This window comes from Condylura cristata, unplaced genomic scaffold (genome assembly GCF_000260355.1).
Source record: "Condylura cristata isolate star-nosed mole 26May11 unplaced genomic scaffold, ConCri1.0 scaffold00004, whole genome shotgun sequence".
NCBI classification, from domain to species: Eukaryota; Metazoa; Chordata; class Mammalia; order Eulipotyphla; family Talpidae; genus Condylura; species Condylura cristata.
In genome coordinates, this window is record NW_004567105.1 from 18,027,839 (window position 1) to 18,049,467 (window position 21,629).

The following is a 21,629-nucleotide window of genomic DNA, read 5'->3' on the forward strand; positions in this document are numbered from 1 at the left end:
AAAAAAAAAATTATAGCAAGACAATTTCCTTAAAAATAAGGATAAAAATCAATGCAACCAATTAATGAAAGGAGGCAGTCCTATATGAGCTACATTTAACATTTGATTCAAATAAATCTTGACTTAGTCTGCAGATTTCATGTAGAAAACTACTATCTATTTCTAGAATGTGGTCCTACTAACATAATAGTCAAGCAACCAATGTGAAGGAAACATGCATGATTTAAGCAGAAAGGCTTTTTTTGGTGGGGCTGAGAAAACTACTTATTATTTTAGTTACGTGCCAAAAACTGAAAGTGTATAACCATTGTCCTAATTATTCAATGGAAGACAGAATTATTAAAAATACTCTTGGATATAAAAATACTCTTGAATTTTGGCCCCCTACCACAGGGCAGGAAAAATAAACATAACCTTTTAGGACAACCTGGACTTTGTCCAGCATGATGTTTACCAGATTGCTGACATTTGCTAACAAAACAGTGCTGTTTATCACTGGGTCAAGGAGAAAAACAGTCCCATTCTTATTTGTCTTTATTTCAGAAATTGTTTTCTGATAGCCTCACAAGTGGAATTTTTTTAATAGCCCTGTTTTCAAAAAGATAAAATTCCTATTATAGAATATGGTGGAGAGGTGGCAAATATATAATTCAGAGTAGTTTCAGAAGTAATTGTATTTTTTTTCAGAAGTAATTGTAATTAAATGAATGACTTTACTCATTGAAAAATAATTAAATTAGGGATCTACTCTTCTATTGATAAATAAAAATAACCACAGCATTTTGCAACTTAAAAACTATTTTGCTCATGATTTAAGGTAATGGAAAATTGAGCAGCACTCAGAAGGACTGTTCTCATTTGGGTCTGTGGTGCATCTATAGGTGGATCATCTTTGACCTGCTGGGACCCTAGTCAAGGGAGGAGACTCCTCAGCGAGATGGCTCATTCTCAAGAGACATAGTTGGTGATGCTGGTGCCTATGAGTTCAGTGGTTGGGTCATTTGGAATACCTCAGGGAGCCTCTCCATCCTGGTGATCCTCAGTGTAGACAGACTTCTTATATGGCCCCTGGCTGCCACCAGAGGAAATGCCCAAGAAGAATTGGGTAGTAGCTGGATAAATTCTTCTGACCAACAGTCAGGCTGTGTCATTTTTACTACATTCTAATTAGGTTACAGAGGCATAAGCTTTAGGTTACAGAAACATAAGCTATGCCAGACTCAACAGGAAAGGAATTTGACTCCATCTTTTAATGGGATTGGAACTATTTGTATTGAATAAGAGCAAATAGGTTTAGAAAGGGAGTGATGAGGACATGCCATCTTTGGGAAATGTAATTACCTCCATACTCACTTAAATTTATATATAATTCTGTAAACAAGTATGAACATACATCATTTTATACAGAATAGCTACAGATATTAGCCATGAAGGTCAGTATTTAACAACTGCAAACTACTTCAGAGGTCAAATCAACTACTTTTCCAATTAACTTGGAAATAAACTTCACTTAAACTTTATACTGAAGATTGTAGGAAAGACATTGATTCATATCTTTGTGACTTTGTTTTGAATTGATCTCCTAGTAAATGAGAAATTTTTACTTTTGATGTCATTTTATGAATTGTTATAAATTCTACCATTACCGATAAGAACAATTTAGTTAAAACTGCATATGGTTAATAAAATCATACAGAAATACTGGAATTCTTGAAATTATTTAAAAACTTAAATTTTAAAAAAGATTAAGATAGAATTATGTTTCTATTTCATCACCAGCTTTTATACTTTTGGAAAATTAGTTTTAATTCAAATAAAAAATAGAAATATAATTTTTTTAAAGATTTATTTATTCATATAGAACTGGGGTACAGGCCAGAGATTCAGAGGGTGAGAGAATTCACCAGAGACAGAGCGGGGAGCAGAACAGGCAGATCGAGGAAGTACACTGCTGAGGGGAGCAGCAGGCGGGTCAGGAGAGGTCTGCCGCGCCATTCTCCAGGGCAGGCGGGAATCGAACTCATGTGGAAGTGGCTTAAGCTTCTTAGTGCTGTGCTTTAACCCACTGCACCACCAGGGAGGGCCCAGAAATATAATTTTTAATCACCACAGAGTAATCCTTAGCATTATAATCTTTCTATCTCAGTCTATGTCATTCTCAGCATTTTCAGTTATTATGTTACCTACATAATAACTGGGTTTAACCCAGGGAATTCTGGTTTTAAAGATGAAGATATTGACTAAAAAGATAAACCTGATATTTTTCAGATTTGCAAAAGTAGAGTATTTGTCATAGACGTTAGTGCCTTTTTAATTATAATTTCACCTACATTGTTTCATTTTCCCTTATAGTTTATTTACTGAAGAAATCTGGATTTTGTTGAAATAATTTCTTTAGTAGTTTTAGTATATCCTTTGACCTTTCTATTTTTTGGACAGTAAGAGTTATATATTGAATCTTGCCAGATTCAGGATGGTTTACGTGCTTCTTTGCTGTTTGTTGATAATACTAATCCATAAATGAGGAATGAACTCCCCACATAAAGGTTTAAAATCAACCTCCTTCTAAATATATTTAGAAATATATTTAATGCAAAGAAACTGTGATCAGGAGGTAAGTCATAGGTGGGCAAGAAAGACAATTTTTCAGAAACATAGTGACAAAAATTCCTTCACAAATAAAGACACAGAAGACACTAAGAACCATCTTGAGGTGCAGACTATGGGATGGTATAGGAGAGTAGCACTCATTTCTAAAATGTTGACAGCTAACCAAGAATCAGAAAGAATTTGGTCACTGTTGTTGCCATTTGTATCCAAAACTCTGAGTAACAATAAGAAAGATTAAGAAAAAACAGCAGGATGTGAAGAGATAATGGTTTCAAACAGAACAAAAGGTCTTTAAACCCAAGATCTTGAACTTTTCATCAGGGAACAATTTCAAAAAGAATGAACCAAAATGCCACCCTCTGTGTGTAAAACAGTAAGAAGCAGTTCTGATAAGAAGCAGTCTATTGTCCCTGCTTACCTAGACTTGATAGAATAAGAAAGAAAACTGAAGTTCAAGTTATACCACATGAGTTTATGTAGGAGTTTGTATAAAGGGCTCATTGTTACCTGAAGTAGTTAGGATGAATAGTGTAGAGGAGGGAGTAAAGGGAATGCTCTAAATTTTTGTTAGAAAGGAAGCAGAAAGATAAGAGGCAACGGATACTTTAAAACATAAGTTGAACCAGAGGAGTTGGGTGAGGAAAGACATTGTAGTGGGAAGAAAGCACTGTGGATTGTGGTGGAAGACTGTGGGTACCTTCATAGTGGATGTGGTGTGGTAACAATCTCTGAAAAAGGTGACCCTATACCTCTAAATTATATAGATATTGTAAACCAATGGTGCTTCAATAAAATATTACAAGAATAAAATCGTATGAACAAAAGTGAGTCACTAGGAATATGCACAAAATGTTCAAGGGACAGTGTAGACCAGCATCTGTGCAGTGCTTTTGCATTAATGGCATACCAGGTAGTTCTAGAGGAAACAATCACTGTACCTTGGTCTTGGCCTAGTTTAACCATAAAACACCATTTAACTTTATTGAATTTATTTATTTCTTCGCCTCTGAAGAGAGTGTTGGGCTAGCTCAGAAGTTTTCTGATTTCTGGGACAAGTTTCTTTGAACACTGAACCAGTTAATTTCATATCTGGGTTAAAAACCAAATCAAAAAAAAAATAAAAAAAATGCTATCTACTAATATAATCATGTTTAAATGAAAATATATTTAAAATGAGGGGAAACAAGTCTCAGAATGTTTATGTGATAATTTACATTAAAACTAATCAGATTGACCTCAGGTCTCATCTTATTTTGATATAGTCCAAGGACCACCTCATGGTGTAGTCCACTTGATTAGCATTGGGAACCATAGAATAAGGAACTTTACTTTTGTGACATTCTAAGACGTCAGCTGGATAATTTCCCAGTTATACTCTGTCTATAGTTTTTGCCAGACTTGAACAGCCAATGGTGCCTTGGTTAGACCATCTATGTATACCACTGGACCTGATGTCAAGGAAATTTCTGTTAGGGATATAGTTGATATGACTGGAAAAATTAACGTGCCTGCATTTTGTCACTCCAAGTTCCTCGAGCTTGTTTATGTCATACAATAATTTCCAAAAAGCATGTGTAAAAATGAAATTAAACTATTCTTATTTATCTCATTGGATTATTTTGAAATAAATAAGGTAATACACTTTTATAAACTTTAAATACATTTAAATACATTTTTATAAACGTTAAAAGTTACCTAAAGATCTGTTTGTTGATTTTTGTTCTTTGACACATTAAAGATTTGCCCATTTAACAAATCAGGTCATATTCTCATACTTTTACTGTTTCTGGGATTAAATTTATTTAAAGTTTTTTTGTTGAAATTAATTTTTGGTAACTTTTTTCCTTAGTCCATCAAATTTCATTGATTTGCCATTCATTTACAAAATGATGAAAGTTTAGGGAAGATGATATAGAGGGGTTTTGATAAGGTGTTCGTGTCTTGATACTGGAGATTTGGTTGTGGGTAAGTTAATATATGGGCACATGTTGAAATGTGAACTATTGGTAAAATGCTGCTACATGAAATCCCAAAAAGGATACGGATTTGGTAGAAATTCACAGAAGTTTATAAAGTTGAGCTTTTATCATTAAAATGACTTTTGAAGAAGTGAACTGCAAAACAGTCCTAAAGGTGGGCTTTTGTTAATACTAAATCTGTAGACTAAAATAAAAATATTTCACCCCACGCAGTCCCTAATTTAAATATTCTAGAATGACAATCTAGTTAAAATTGTGAGCTTTCCATGTATGTTTTTTTTTCTATCCACATCTGAAATTTATTTGAAAGTTGACATTGAAGAAATGATGAGAACCTCTAGAATCTAAGGTTGACAATATATAATAGTAAGTGGAAACAGAAATTAAGACTTTGACAAAAATGCCCACAAAGTAATGATGGGAGGGAGGCAGTAACTTTTATCTAAATGAAAGGAAATGTGCCTTTTCTTGGTTGGAAAATACTAATTATCAAAGATTTGGCAAAAGTGTACCACTCCTAATTGCATGCAATTAGCAAATTGACATTTCTGAAAATAGCAATGATCAAAACTACATAATACAGTTAAATATCCTCCTATAAAGATAGCCCTTCTGGTAATTTGTTCTTTAACACTGGAAACACTTCACTCTTGTTATTTCTCTATGAAATATTTCTGTAATAATTGTTGGGATTGAGTTATACATGTTCAGAATCAACTGCATTTTGATATGCAGATTTATAAAGATAGTGGATCATGAATAAGAAGTTTGACTTTTTCCCTATTATCAGTGTTTGGAATGTTTGGAAAAAAACGTAGAAATAGTTTATTTCAGATAAAATGTTTCATTACATTCATTTTTTAAAAGATTTATGCATACAAAACTGGGGTACAGGCCAGAGGTGCAGTGATGAGAGGATTCACCAGCGTCAGAGTGGGGAGCAGGACAGGCAGATCGAAGACATACACTGCTGAGGGGAGCAGTGAGCGGGTCAGGAGAGGCCCGCCACACCATCTGGATCTCCTCCAAGACTGAGTATCGAGTTCACACTGAGGTGGCTGTGGCCAGCTTGCAGTGCTGCATCCTAAGCTGTTGCGCCACCAGGGAGAGCCTATTACATTAATTTTTAATTTTTTGGTATTATTGCAATAGTCATTACAACATTGCATATGATTTAGAGGCACAAGATCATCCCGTTCAAGTGTTACAATGCCACACCCACCTCCAAGACATGCACGCACCTCCACCATTATCCTTTATTCTTCTCCGTTGTGGTAACATTGCTTTACAACACTGTGTCGGTTCTTGGAGTACAAGGTCACACCTTTTTGGAGCGGTTTTCTAACTCCGCACTCACAGTGTTCCACCGCATTTCGTTGGGCCCCCACACCTCTTGTCACTCATTTCCACACTTCCTCATGGGTAGCCTATTTCTCAGGCTTGTTTTGGCATAGATTTATCTGTTCTTTTGTATGTTTCTTTATACTCCAAACATGAGTGACATAATTGTCTTTATCTTATTGCACAGAGCGTCCCCTAATTCCATATATATTGTGGCAAAGGGGAAGATTTCATCTTTTTTTTAGTAACTGAGTTGTATTCCATTGTGTATATATATTATATCTCGAGTCACCCATCTGTTAAGATGTGTGGATCTCCCTTCATATTAGTGTATTTGTATTCTTTGCATATGTTTACACATTGGAAAGATATCTTCCAGACACATTTTTTTTATATAATCAGTAATACATTTTTTAGCTGAAAAAATGCTATATTAAATTATACTTTCCAATAAGATGTGGGCAATATCTGCATTCCTATGGCCTAATAAATTGATGGTACCTAAAAGAAAGTTAAGAGAATTTTGCTGAATGAGTGAAAGAATAACCTTCAGCACTTTCAATTTCAGATATAATGGCAAGGGGTAGGAGGCATTACTGACTTAATGTGGTATGTTCTTAAGATATAAAAAATGTCATAAATTTGGCTTCAATTTTTTTTAATTGCATCAGTGTGGAAGAAAGCCAATAGAAAAGTAAAAGGCAAAAATCACTTGATGTTTTTCTCCAGTGACATTCGTAATTAGTTATTCAAAATGTCATACATTTTAAATCAAAAGTTTATCCTTACATATCTAATTGAATGACTGTTGAGCTGTTTTTCAATACCATAGAACATTTGGTTACTCAGTGTGTTTACTTTTATAAAAATTCAAAACAATAACTCAGGTTTAAATTTAAAGTCCAAAGTAATGGTGTATATAACAATTTTTAGAGAAGTTATTCTAACAATTTTATTCTTTTTTTTAAGATGTATTTATTTTTGCATACAGAACTGGGGTACAGGCCAGAGGTGCAGGGGCGGTCAGAGGATTTACTAGAGACAGAGTGGGGAGCAGAACAGGCTGACTGATGAAGTACACTGCTGAGGGGAGCAGCATGTGAGACAGGAGAGGTCTGCCACGCCATGTGGGTCACCTCCGGGGCAGGGATCGAACTGGCACTGAAGCAAGATATCAATCTTGTGATAAACTTAAAAATCATTGCACTATCGTTTCCTTTGTAAATACATCCTTTGCGGTTCAGTATTTATTTGTCCCTTGTGATGACTGTATATTGTTTTTTCTCTCATTCTAGGTCTGGACAAAGTGCCCAAAGATCTCCCCCCTGACACTCTGCTGCTGGACCTGCAAAACAACAAAATAACCGAAATCAATGATGGCGATTTTAAGAACCTGAAGAACCTGCATGTAAGATTATTTTAGTTTAATGATATCTGACTCAAAGTATTTTGTTTTAAAAAAACTTAGCTAAGGTTATGAGTACTATATAGTAAGAAAGAAGCACGGAAGTGTCTATTAAATTCTCCTTACAGTAGCCAGAGTGAAAACAAAGCATCATATTCATAACTCCTTAAAAATTCATTCAATTTTTTACTACCCAGATATCCATTAGTTTCTGCTTTATAAAAATACTTTATACCTTCATCTTCTTTTATGCCTCATAAATAAAAAACACTATCCTCCCAATTACATTTTAATTCAGTAGTGTAACAGAACATAAATGGGTTGAGTATAGTATTTTTTTTTAAAGATTTATTTATTTATGAATACAGAGCTGGGATACAGACCAGAGGTACATGGGCAGTGAGAGGATTCACCAGAGACAAAGTGGGGAGCAGAACAGGCAGAGTGATGAAATACACTGCTGAGGGGAGAAGCGGGCCAGTCAGGAGAGGCCTGCCGCGCCATCTGGGTCACCTCTGAGGCAGGGATTGAACTCATGCTGAAGCGGATTTAGATTCTTAGCTGTGCTTTAACCCGCTACACCACAAAGGAGGAACCTGTAGTAGTATTTTCTATCTTTATGTTGTCTTTATTATTCATTCATGTTTCTAAAGAGATGCAGCTGGCTTTGTAAAGTCTCAAGGATTGACACCAAAGGATAAAGAGATAGACATAATCAAGCATGTTTTGGTCAATATAATTCTATCCCTATCTCTCTCTCTCTTTCTCTCTACCTAGCTAGCTATCTATCTCACTCTCTATCTGTATGTCTTTGTGTCTATCTACCTACTTACCTACCCCCAAGCTTATCATCTATGTATCTGTTTTACTATGTAGTTCAGATTATGCATTTTGTAGCTTATCTGCATGCATTTTTATGATGATTTCCACTTATCAATGCACTGTTTTTATGTATCACATTCAGTCTAGCAATAAGGATTCTAAGAAAAGATATGGTACTGTTAATTGTTTCATAGAGAGGACTTTACTGAAAGGAGATATGATATGGTTTAAGAGTGTTAATTTTTGAGCATTCAGAGAATGATCAACGTGGGAGTAAAGAATCTAGAAATCATACCTGATAGATGCAATTGATGAAAATATGAATGTCTAAATTGAATGAATGGAATGAAGTTTTTACAGGGCCATGTTGGAGAATAATTGAATTGACTTGCGTTCAACTATAAGGTTACAAAATTGTCCTGTTAACAACCAAGTAAAATGTCAGGGAAGCAGATCTTCATTCACTATTAAAAACACAATGTAAAAGTTTGAATTTTCAAAAAAAGAAAAGAAAAGTTTGAATTTTCAAAAAATAGAATTGCTTAATGATTAGTTAGCTAACTGTGGAGATAAGTTTACAATGAATGTTATGGAAATAAATCCCTATGGATGGGAGTATGAACAGAAAACTCTTAAGTTCATATCTCTTTATTTCTTCTTGCCATTATAAAAAATTAGGTGAGGGAATAATAGTAAGACAGGCAATAAACTATAAATGGTAGTATATTTATGTTATAAATATAACTAATTAGAAACATGGAACACCTAACAATAATAAAAGCATAAAATAAAATGACATAGTTAATGTGCTAGTGTGTCCAGCCAAAAAGTAGAGTATGGTATAAATTTTGATTATTAGGAACTTTAAAGGAAAAAATAGACATCATTACACATATTCTTACCAGTGTTTTGAAAGAATATAGGACAAAAGTTTAGAGGATGAGCAGAATTGTGAAGACAGGAAAAGCGAGTTTCCTATGCAAAACAAAGGAGAGTTGAAGATACCAAGGAGCTGGAGAATCCCTGGGGGCACAAGGGATTGAGTCAAAGCATCATGAAGCTGTCACCAGCCACTGCAGCAAGAGTTCACTCCCCAGCCAAGGAGTTACCCACATGGCGCAGCAGACCTCTCCTGTCTCACCAGTTGCCCCCCTCAGCAGTGTTTTTCAGCAGAGCTGCCTGTTCTGACCCCCATCTATCTCTGGTGAATCTTCTCACCATCCCCCACCATCACCACACACACCTCTGGCTTGTACTCCAGTTCTTGTATGCATACAATAAATCTTTTTAAAAAAGAAAGAATGGGCACATACAAATACAAGTTGCTAGAATGAGAGATATAGACTGAAACATGGGAGGACAAGGTTTGAGCTAGAGATTGCAAAACTTGGGCCAGTGGCATCCATTTTTAGCATACTGGACTTGAGTCCCAGTTCATCTTCTTTCTTCTCTTTTCATGGTATAATTTTACTAGGATGAACTGATGCTGATCCCAAGAAAGTTTGTCCATGGCTACTAGCTAGTAAAAGGAGGAGTAATAAAAGAAATAACTATTGTTCTCAATAAATTAAAATATCAAAAGCTTCACTTAATTTTTTTTTTTTGAAGATTTATCTATTCATACAGAACTGGGGTACAGGCTAGATTTGCAGAGGGTGAGAGGATTCACCAGAGACAGAGCGGGGAGCAGAACAGGCAGATCGACGAAGTACACTGCTGAGGGGAGCAGTGGGTGGGTCAGGAGAGGTCTGCCACGCCATGTGGATCTCCTCCGGGGCAGGGCAGGCAGGGGATCGAGCTCATGCTGAATTGGCTTAAGCTTCTTTAGTGTAGTGCTTTAACCCGCTGTGCCACCAGGGAGGGCCCAACTTCACTTAATTTTAAGCTTCCACTAAAGCCATATCTTTAAGAAATAAACTATCCTCCTACTCTAAGTCCAACTTCCTGTGTATTTAAGTATAATCTGAATAACTTGTTTTAGAGCTTCATAGCTTTAAAGAAGAAAGGTCTAGTTTCTATGATGTCCTAATTAAGTTTGGCATTATAATAATGTGCTTTTGTCTTTCCCAAGACTCTCCTAACATTATGTTGTATAAGCAACCATCATTTTGGCAGTCTTTTTCTACTTCAAAGTATTCAGTAGAAGAGAGTTTATTAGAGCTTCCAACTATTTAGTGGCTGTTTAAGTGCAATTTTTCTCTTACTCTTTCATTTGTGATCATTTCTATCTTTGTTATTATGCAAATGAACATAATTTCAACTAGGAAAACCGCTTGAATAGGAAGAAATTAAGATTTAGGAAAGAATTCAACAGAAAATATTCCTTTTTTCAATAATTTTACTAATATACAGTCTGTAACTTAATATGTGTGGTACATGTGTAAGAATAGTTTTATATTTATGTTAATAAATCCTAATCTATGTAATAATGGAAAATGGATTATGGTAATATGAACACTATATTTTCTTTGAAGTAAATCAGTAAATCTAGTAGAGAATGTTATTTTTCATAAAAAAACAAAAAAAGTCAAAGATTCAGTAGTAGGAGACATTTGTCTAACAAATATACATTAGGCACTATCCTAGTACATCATATGCATTTAGTGAAATATTTCCTACAAATATTGTTAGGTGAACACTCTTCACAATCTCTTTATACACGTGAGAACATGCACAGAGTGGTTCAGTTATTTGCTCATAGTCACATACACACACAAAAAAATAAGAGCCAGAGTTTTAAGATCTAAACTCGGGTACCATCTAACATTTTGCTATTATTTAATAACAGTAAAGTCTTTGTACTAATAATTCTTACTAAAGTTATAATAACCATAAAAGTCCTTAAAAGTAATACCTTATATAGTGCTAGCCCTTAATACATGACTTTGGAGAAAACTGTATGTATTATTGAGGACTCAATATTTTATATAAAATGAAATAATGTTGACATTAATATTATTTTTTAAAAATGATTTATTTATGCATATAGAACTAAGGTACAGGTCAGAGGTGCAGAAACAGAGTGGGGAGTAGAACAGGCAGATTGAGAAAGTACACTGCTGAGGGGAGCAGCGGGCAGGTCAGGAGAGGTCTGCCGCGCCATATGGGTCAGTTCCTTGGTGGGGGATCGAACTTGTGCTGAAGCAGCCATGGCTAACTTCATAGTGCTGTGCTTTCACCTGCTAAAAAAATTTCTCTTCTGGCTTTAACTGTACTGATTCCCTGAACATTTTGCTAGTTAATGTCTATTTCCTATAAACTCAACATTCCTATTTTTTAACTTTCTGGAATAGTCATTAGAATTTCTTAGTATTTGGTTTTAATCAACTAATGGTTTTGTTAATACTAGTTAAGAGATTGTTACTTATAATTAAGCTTTAATTTGTCAAATAATATGAGCTTCATGAGAATTTTCATGGTTTAATGAACTAGCTTTTACCTTCAGCAAACATTTTTGCATTTCTAAGATTAAAATCATAGGTTTCTTCACTCTAATTTCTTTTTGGTCCCTTTGCACTTCCATGTATACATAAAAGTATATAATTATTTAAACTGAAAATACAAGTTTCTCTAACTCTGATAAAATTATCCTACCTTTCCTAGGATTAGTTGATAAGGTAAATTTAAAAAAGATTTAAAGATGTGTGATTCTGTAGATATACAAATCATTGAAACAGAATGAAGTAGTCCAAAAATCAGTCTAGCAATAACTATACATTTAAAAACAATGAGTTAACCGTAATTTCCTATATCAGAACTCAGAAACAAAAAATTTTAAATTACTGAAAATATGTAAAACCTTTATGTGCAAAAATAACTAAAACAGAATGCAGATATATTAACATTCTGTGTATCATTTAACTTCATCTTTATTTTGTTGCTTGTTTTCTAACCTCTCAGTTTTGTAGATTCCTCTGTTAAGTCAATGAATGCAATGGCTCGATTATTATACGTTGCTTTATATATTTGTGGATAGTTTTGGAATTCAGATGATACTTTTATTTACCTACAGACATTGATTCTGGTCAACAACAAAATTAGCAAGATCAGTCCTGGCGCATTTGCACCACTGGTGAAATTGGAAAGGCTTTATCTGTCTAAGAATCATCTGAAGGAACTGCCAGAAAAAATGCCCAAAACTCTTCAGGAGCTGCGTGCCCATGAGAATGAGATCACCAAAGTGCGGAAAGCCGTTTTCAATGGACTGAATCAGATGATTGTCATAGGTACAGACATTCTTGCAATTCTAAGACCAGGACTCAAAGTTCACCTTAAAGATTCCAAGTAACTTTTAGTTGCAGGAAGGTAAATTAGCTGGAATTTATTTATTTAATCTATAGGAATCCCAATAGCAGGGGTAGGAGAAATGGGACTTTGAACGCATTCCCTGTCCTCGAGAAAATCTTAAAATGTGAAGAAATCTCTGGGCTGAACCTACCCTATTACATCTCCAAGAAGTGGGGTGGAATTAAGTGGTGTTCGATGAGTGATTTTGGGGTGGGGTGTACTTTTCTATTGTTACATTATGAACCTCAAAAATGCATTCCTTTATTTTGTTAAAAGTGTGGTAATAAATAATTTTCTGATGGCTTCCAAAATGTTAGATTCAAATTAGCTATCCCTTTATTAAGATACTTTAAATGTTAACTTGTGACTTGTATTAAACATCTGATCCTATTGATTTCTGGTAAAACTATATAGACACTTTAATTTTATGGTTAATAGCTTTGCTATTTTAAATCTGTTTTTTTTTGTTTGTTTGTTTTACTAAGGGGAATTTTTACCCATTTTTGCTATCCCTTTGAAGTCTATGCCCTTTCTCTTTTGCTTTTCAGTCAAGTTGTAGTGACACAAAGTTCTGTTCATTCTAAAACAGAGCTCTGCTTGGAATTTGCTAAAGTTGTCCTCTAAAAGCTTTGCACTTACTGGTCTTTATAGAACTGGGCACCAACCCTCTGAAGAATGCTGGAATTGAAAATGGAGCCTTCCAAGGAATGAAGAAGCTGTCTTACATTCGCATTGCTGACACCAATATAACCACCATCCCTCAAGGTGAGAGGAAGCTCTCCAAAGCAACTCGAAAACCTAATTCTATTTAAGTTACATTGAAATTATTGTTTTGGAAATTTGAATGATGGCTCAAGTGTATTTACTGACCCTAATTAATTGCTGGGTCATCCAAGCTCAGTGTAGCGATGACTATGCTCTTTTCACCTACAAAATTGCTTCTAAAATGGAACTTAAAGCACAATGATGTCATATTATAAATTTATGATACCCCCAAAGCAAAAAGCACAGGCTTTTAAAAGAAAAACAAAACAAAAAAAACAAACAACCATAATGCCTGGAAACTCTGAAATTGAATCAACTTTTACTTTGAGTCTTTGTGAGTGATTGGGGTGTTATTTCATTTACCTCAGTTTAGGACATTTGGTTACCTGAGTGGAGATTGTGACCCCATTTAGCAGCTAGTTAACATACCATATATGTACCTTTGAGTCTTACTTTCTCAGTTATGAAATAGGATTATTGAAAAGTAATTTATAAATCAAAAGATCAAATGAACTAAGTTTGGTAGCCTGTAGTTATTAGCTTTTTTTTTTTTGATACATAACATATCCAATATGTAGAAGTTCTTTTCCATAGCATCTCCCGCATAAAATATACTATAAATATACTACTATAAACAATAGTGAATTTTTGTAAGATTTATTTATTCATACAAAATTGGGGTACAGGTCAGAGATGCAGAGGGTGAGAGGATTCACCAGAGACAGCGGGGAGCAGAACAGGCAGATCGACGAAGTACACTGCTGAGGGGAGCAGCAGGCGGGTCAGGAGAGGTCTACGACGCCATGTGGGTCTCCTCCGGGGCAGGCGGGGATCGAACTGATGCGAAAGTGACTTTAGCTTCTTAGTACTGTGCTTGAACCCACTGAGCCACCAGGGAGGGCCCACAATAGTAAATTTTAAATAAAATATGGGCTCCCCTTTTACATTAAATAGACAACAGTGACATAATTTAGTGGGGTGCAATGAAAATTGAACACTAAATATAATGTATGACTCTCTAGTTCTTTATGAACAACCAACCAACATTTTGTTAAGCAGATGTTCCAAATGTAACCAATTTGCCATTTTCTTTGAAGCCATTGCTATTCTTGTAAGTGGAGCAATATGCTATTTTAATAGCTGTATTAAAACACAGTGCATCCTCAGATGGCAGGAAGATATAGTAACGAAATCTTTAAACTTTCACATTTTGTTACGAAATTTTTAGAAAGCACAGCTACTCAAGAAGTACTAGCCAGAGGCTTAGCGGTTATTTGGGATCTAAAATTACTACTCCACATGCTCTGCATATGGTAGGGCCCTTGATTATAAGCCTCTGTACTTCTTTTATATAAAGAAACAGTTTCTAATATAAAGTCTGGATAGTCAGCACTTTCTACACCATATTTCAGAGGCATTTGATGTTTCCATGAAGAGTGACAATGAAGGCCAACACATCGAGCATTGTTCGTTACTGACGAGCTCATTCATGAAATACCTGGTACAATTCAAATTAATTCCCAATTATTTAGACATGGTTCCTTTGTCATATTTCAAACATTCATTTCCTTGGTTTCCAATTGTCCTTTGTCAGTGGTGTTGTTACTTTATTAACAGTGGGATGACGAACTAAGTCGGAGGGTTTGGCTTCAGCTCTACATGAGACACTAATAATGGTAAAGACAAAAAGCTAGTAAAAAAGCAACACAGCTATGTTTGTTAAACTAATCTAGGAGAGGGCCCTCCCTGGTGGCGCAGTGGGCTAAAGTACTGCATTAAGGAGCTAAAGCCACTGCAGCATGAGTTCAATCCCCGCCTGCCCCGGAGGTGACCACATGGCATGGCAGACCTCTCCTGACCCGCCCGTTGCTCCCCCAGCAGTGTACTTCATCAATCTGCCTGTTCTGCTCCCCACTCTGTGTCTGGTGAAGCCTCCCACCGCCCCTGCACCTCTGACCTATACCCCAGTTCTGTATGTACAAATAAATAAAAATTAATCTAGGAGAAAAGTAGAAAAAGTTCTTACACCACTTCCAAATATACATAATTATAAATGGAATAAAGGAGAAAAGCCATGCTTGTACTTTGAAATTGTGTATCTTGTGGAAAATCCATGGCATATGCCGAATGAAGCCTGAGGTCTATAGTTATGTAATACCTTGTATTTCCATATTGCAGGTCTTCCTTCTTCCCTTACTGAATTACATCTTGACGGCAACAAAATCACCAAAATTGATACAGCCAGCTTGAAGGGCTTGAACAACTTGGCTAAGTAATAATTTTCTTTCATGACTTCTACTAGTAAATAGCTCCGTGTGTTAGTGCTTACATGATTGATTTTTTACTATGCCACATGTTATAATTTTTAGTAACTTACCCAATTATTTCTTATCAAAAGTATAGTTCCCTTATGTACTATCAATCTATTTTATGAAGACATAATTTTTAAGTTAAGGAAACTTTATAAGGTGTTTGTTTCAATTAGCATGTTCATTCAATACAGTATAACTCAGTTGTATAAAACAGAAAGTTAATATAACATGGTATCTAGATTTTTGAAGCTACCAAACTTGGAAATATTGGACTACCCAATTTATTGTTTGAGTAGTTGTGAGACTTTGTAGCTGTTAGTCTCAAAAGAGTTTCAAATGTCTGTAGACATTTAACGTAGATTACCAAAATATTTATTTCTTCACTCTTGTTTTCCTTATAAATTAATGTTGTCATGCCTTCCAAACTGATTTCAATTTTCCTACACATGCCATGTGGTTAAGTAATAAAAAGAGGAGAGTGCTGGCAAACTACTTCAGTTTCAGTCTTCAAGGAACACCCTACTCTTGAGCTTCATATCTCTCCCATTGTTGAGTGCTCTTACCAAGAAGTTCATGGTAACGTCAAATAGCCTTACTCCTTTTTTTTTTTTATTTTTTTAAAAATTTATTTATTTTGTGCATACAGAACTGGGGTACAGGCCAGAGGCTCAGGGGTGGTGAGAGGCTTCACCAAAGACAGAGTGGGGGACAGAACAGGCAGATCAACGAAGTACACTGCTGAGGGTAGCAATGGGCGGGTCAGGAGAGGTCTGCCGCGCCATGTGGTCACCTCCGGGGCAGGCCGGGATCCATCGAACTCATGCGGAAGCGGCTTTAGATTCTCAGTGTTGTGCTTTTAACCCGCTGCGCCACCAGGAAGGGCCTCCTTACTCCTTTTTGCATGTAATTTTCATGGTAAGTAAATAAATAAAGTATATATACTATTTGAGACATACCTAACAAGAGGGATATACTGTAGCTTTCCAATTTTTATTGATACTCTCTGATGATCCAGTTGCTAAAGTGAGCACCTGCATGTGACTTTAGGCACAATAAGACCTTGGTGTCTCAAGTAATGAATCCTTTATTTAAGACCATTGTAATTGCCATTTGCAATGTAGGCAATATATTTTGCAACAATACTAAGCACCATCTACTTTTCTGATTGAGTCACTCGAGCTGCAAAACAATGTGAGAAGGTAAGTGTCATTGCTTTTTGTGTAGAACTGCTTTTAAACCAGTTATTACTATTGGATTAGTTTGTGGTGGTAGTAGTCATGCTAGTACTAATAACACTAGCAGGGGATATTATTCTAAATTTCTAAAACAGCAAGTCATTTATAATATGTGTATTTTTTTAGAAAACTGAATTTGGAATAAAAGTGGTATGAAGACTTAGAGATTCTACACTTTAAACCTGGAAAAGATCAATCAAAAGGAAGCTTTTTATCTAAATTAATTTTTGAATCCATTTGTTAAATTAGAGCAGATTGTCTCATTGGCTAATCAAACTTTTGTAACTAATTTATCAAATTTCTTCATGGAGTCAAGTCCAGGAAGATCTATTAAGCCATCCAATCCTTATGTTGTTTTCTCCTCACTGATATTGGCTCATGAGAAGAATTTTGGTGTTAAAATCAAAACTGACAATTGGGAAAAAAAAAAAAAACACTATCTCAGAACATTGTTGTAGGGCCAATATTCAATACCAGTAGTTACTAGTATCTAGTGGGGGAGAAAATAGTATATATCCTGCTGCAAAATATAAAATGGTCCTCAGGCAAATTGCCCTTATTTTTCTTATTAAATATACATATATATTCCTTTATTAAGTGAAATATTTTTGAGAAATGTTAATTTTGAGACATGTGTGCCATTACAAGTCTAAGATAATATCCTGAATATAGCAGATTAATTTGTTCATTGAATATATAAAATATATCACAGAAATATATTTCCTTAAGCAAATTATTGGAAATAGAACCAGGTGTTTCTGACAGAAATAGATGATCTTTGATGAAGCAGAGCATAACACTAATTGTAGTTAGCCTTTTTGGTAGGCCGGTTTATTGACTCATTAGAACCTCATTAGATGTTTTTAGAAAATTTTATTTGCAAAGTGACCAAATTAATAGTATTCCTTTCAGTTTTCTCTCATTCTTACATTATATCCATAATACATAGAAATATTTTCAGCTGTGTTTACTATGCCAGGCTTTGTGCTCATGGTGATGTGCCACATTAGGGTCCCATTCATGAGGAAAGACACAGTTACAAAGTCCCTTGCATTTTGCAAGTGGTTTTCAATAAGGTGCATTTATTAGGAGCACATTGCCAGCTTGGTAATATCAGAGGTGTTAAAGATAAATGGGCTGTAGCCAAGCCAAGAAAATTTGGGGGAAAAAAAACACTTTAGTCAGAGGGAACAATAAATGAAAAAAAAAATGTTTATTTCTATTGACTAATTACTCAGGCACCCCATCAACTCTGTAATGATGTAAGAAATCATTTCTGTTCCATTGCAGGTTGGGACTGAGCTTCAACCACATCTCTGCTGTGGACAATGGCTCTCTGGCCAACACCCCTCACTTGCGGGAACTTCACTTGGACAACAATAAGTTAATTAAAGTCCCTGGTGGGTTGGCCGAACATAAGTACATACAGGTAATACAGTTCCAGAAAGTACTATGAGGAATAGCTAGGGGATAAATCCTCCTTATGGAATGCTATAAGACAGGAAATTCTCCTTAGAAATCTTCTTGCAACAATATATTTTCAAAGTTTCCACATAATCATTCTAGCTTTGTGAAAAATATAGTTACAACTATTGACTATTCTAAGTTGTGAAAATTAATTTTTCTTAACCATTACATTGTCCTTTTACATAACTTTATTTAAAAAGTCTATCATTTTATCTTTGACCTGAAAATGTACTATTACATGAAGGTGTAATTTACTAAATAACCGTTACTTCATTTATCCATTCAACTTACATTTAGTGAAAACCTCTGGGTTTCAGTAAGGCAATGCCAGTGTAGCTGTGACCAGGACAGGACCTGCTTCTTGTAGACCTTTTATTCTAGAAGAGGATAAAAATACGTAATGTGAATATAGTGATACTTGCTAAATAGGAATACATAGATATATAGTTGAGACACAGAATGGGATGGGCAGTAAGTATTTCTGTTAAGAAATGAATGACACAAGTCCGCAAGCCTTACAGACAACTTGGAGAAGACTTTTCAGTGTTACAGAGGAGGAACAATCATTTGTGGATTAGATGAGAGGCAGGCAGGTCACAGTAGATTGAGTAGTGAGAGGAAATGAGATACGAGCAGAAGAATCACAAAATCAGTCAGCCGTTGTGAGATTTTTATATATAATTTTACACGAGATGTGTGTTGAGGCAAAAAAAAGGACTTGTAAGTGATCCTTTTATGAGCTAAGAGAAGAAAAATGAACATACACTATGAAAGCAAAGGATGAGGACACAGGAAGATCAAATTAGGGCAACTTTAGTGACCCAGAAGGCAAGAATGGAGGCTTTGGATATGGAGGTCAAGCCAGAGTGTGACAGATTTGTTGATGATTGGGGAGATAGTGTGAGAGAGTCAAAAATAATGATACTGCGTTCAGCTCGAACATCTAGAATTAGTGATAGGCCATAAAGTGGGATAGGGTTCCTAAAGAAGGGAAAAGCAAATTTGGAAAGAGAAATGGAAAGTTGAGGCATAGTAACAGATTATGGGTGCCTTGGTGATGAATGTGGCATGTTAACAGACACCAACAATGTGTGATCCTTTACTTCTGAATCCTGTAGGGTGGTTTAAAATGTTATCACAACAAAAAAATACAGTAGAAATGTTAATCCATTGCAACTGAAGCGTGACAATGCTGAAAATGAATACCTACACAAGAGGCATCGGTATGTTCAGAAGGAAAATGCTCACACCCACTACTTTATGTTACAGGTTGTCTACCTTCATAACAACAACATCTCCGTGGTCGGCCCTAATGACTTCTGTCCACCTGGATACAACACTAAAAAGGCCTCTTACTCGGGCGTGAGTCTTTTTAGCAACCCAGTCCACTACTGGGAAATCCAGCCCTCTACCTTCCGCTGTGTCTATATGCGTGCTGCCATTCAGCTCGGAAACTACAAGTAACTCCCAAGAAAGTCCTCACTTTTAGAACCTGGCAAATCTCACTATTACTCGGAAAAAAAAGAAAGTTAGATACTGAAAACCCAACTGCAATGTGGATGTTTTTTCCCACAGACTTATTATGCATAAAGCCAAACTTGCAGTTTAAATAATTGCCTACAATAAAAAAAGATATTTTGCCTGCCATTTTCAGAATTCTTTTTTGAAACTTTCTGTTGATATTAACTGACTTATCACAGATATTTTTATTTCACAAAATGTAAAATTTGGAGTAAATATATGTAAAGAACTTAACGCTTTTCAGTTTGCAGAAAGAATCTAATGAAAAAGTTCAATCTTCTGTAACTTAGAGTGGTTAGCTTTTTTGACAAACATCAAACGCTAGTTCTGTATTAATCCCCATTATTACTGGTAAGGCCTCAGTTGAATATGTAAATTCAATAAGGCTATGTAAAAATTTTTGCTAATGTCATTATTTTGAAAAAAAATAAATTTACTAATGCCTTCAAAAACAACTGTATAAAGTGTAATTATAAATCTTCCCAAAATTTAATATTAGCTGAGATTAGATATTACTTGCTTGATAAAAATCACACATTTTATGTACTCTCGTTTTTTTCTAGACCTGAACTTGACATTTATGTATGGGAACTGATATTGTCTATTTTCAATGTTGAGTTGAAAAGGCACAAGGCCGTCTTTTTCTGACTAGTCTAGAAAACTGATATTTTCACTTACCAAGATACTAAATCATTTTCCAACAACCAAGTTGGAAGGAACCAGGCTGCTTTCCTGAGCAGTTTTATAAGTACTAGGTCTATTGCCTTTGGATAAGCATTGGATTTTAGACATCTTTTCTTCAAAATTTAGAAACCACTATTAAAGCAAAACATTCAGCAAGCTTTGGAATGGGCTCATTTACAAGGGTAAACATGATCAAATAGTACATTTACACTGTCAATATCTAATAAGCAAACAGCTAAAGAGAGTTTGCTTCTTCTACAACATTAGGTGCTTTATTATTGCAAATACTACTGACCAAATCCAAAATGGTCTAAACTAGAGAAATATGCAAAAGTCCTGTTAGATGAGCCTTTAGGTACAGCTTGAGCAGAGATCTAGCAGAGTTTCTATGCAGCCCTTTCAATTTTACCTACCTTTACTAAATTTTCAGGATGATTTCCCTCATGGTCATAAAATATGACTCTTCCCTGTTACTCTACTCAGGACACAAACGCAGAATGCCACATACTAACATAAAATTTCCACAAAAAAAAAATCTTGAGTCTATAACTGTTTCATACCAACTCTACAATGATATGTGTTAATGTGTAAGTATTGTTATGTGAACTGAAGAGAAATCACTTTCCTGTAAACTAATACCTGGTAACATCTAGCATTATTTGTTTATTTCTTTGTAAAAGTCAGAGTTTGGGAGATAAGCAAACTTACCACAGGAGCGTATGAGTGAAGAGAATTTAGTGTGAGGGAACTCTTACCACATAAACAAGGGGTGGTGGGACACCCAGCCATGATAGGAAGACAGACGTACCATATAACGGAATGGAAGGGGAAGAACTTACAGTGCTGGAACCAAGTGGAGGATTGCTGTGCCCCAGGGGCTGTGTTCTGAGAGGAATGCAACTTCTGCCACAGATGAGGTACTCTGCAGGGTGTCTGTGGGCTCTACCACCTCCCATCTCCTACTTCAGACTCTTACTGATCCAACCTATTGACAACCAGCAGAAAGGTAGGGAGATGAAGTCTCCTCTTGCAGCAAGACAGAAAGGAAAGGGGGAAAGGGGGCATACTGATGTGGCCAAGACATTAATTGTCACCATAATCATAGTCGTAGTGCATAAATTCTGCCAGTCACATGGTTTAAAGTAATACTCACATGTCACCCAGGTACTTTTCATGATCCCACTTATTCCAATAGGGACTG

The 21,629-nt window shown here is 35.5% G+C and overlaps 1 protein-coding gene across 2 annotated transcripts in view; it reads left to right on the forward strand.

Moving 5' to 3' along the window:
* DCN (decorin) overlaps positions 1-19,870 on the forward strand; it is a 30,118-nt gene extending 10,248 nt beyond the window's left edge. For both annotated transcript variants that reach the window (XM_012720614.1, XM_004675819.2), the window contains exons 3-8: positions 7,226-7,338; positions 12,170-12,383; positions 13,096-13,209; positions 15,388-15,481; positions 18,047-18,185; positions 19,493-19,870. In XM_012720614.1, the coding sequence (XP_012576068.1) occupies positions 7,226-7,338; positions 12,170-12,383; positions 13,096-13,209; positions 15,388-15,481; positions 18,047-18,185; positions 19,493-19,687 (869 nt within the window). In that variant the 3' untranslated portion in view covers positions 19,688-19,870. The remainder of the gene's footprint in view (positions 1-7,225; positions 7,339-12,169; positions 12,384-13,095; positions 13,210-15,387; positions 15,482-18,046; positions 18,186-19,492) is intronic.
* Positions 19,871-21,629: the final 1,759 nt, after the last annotated feature.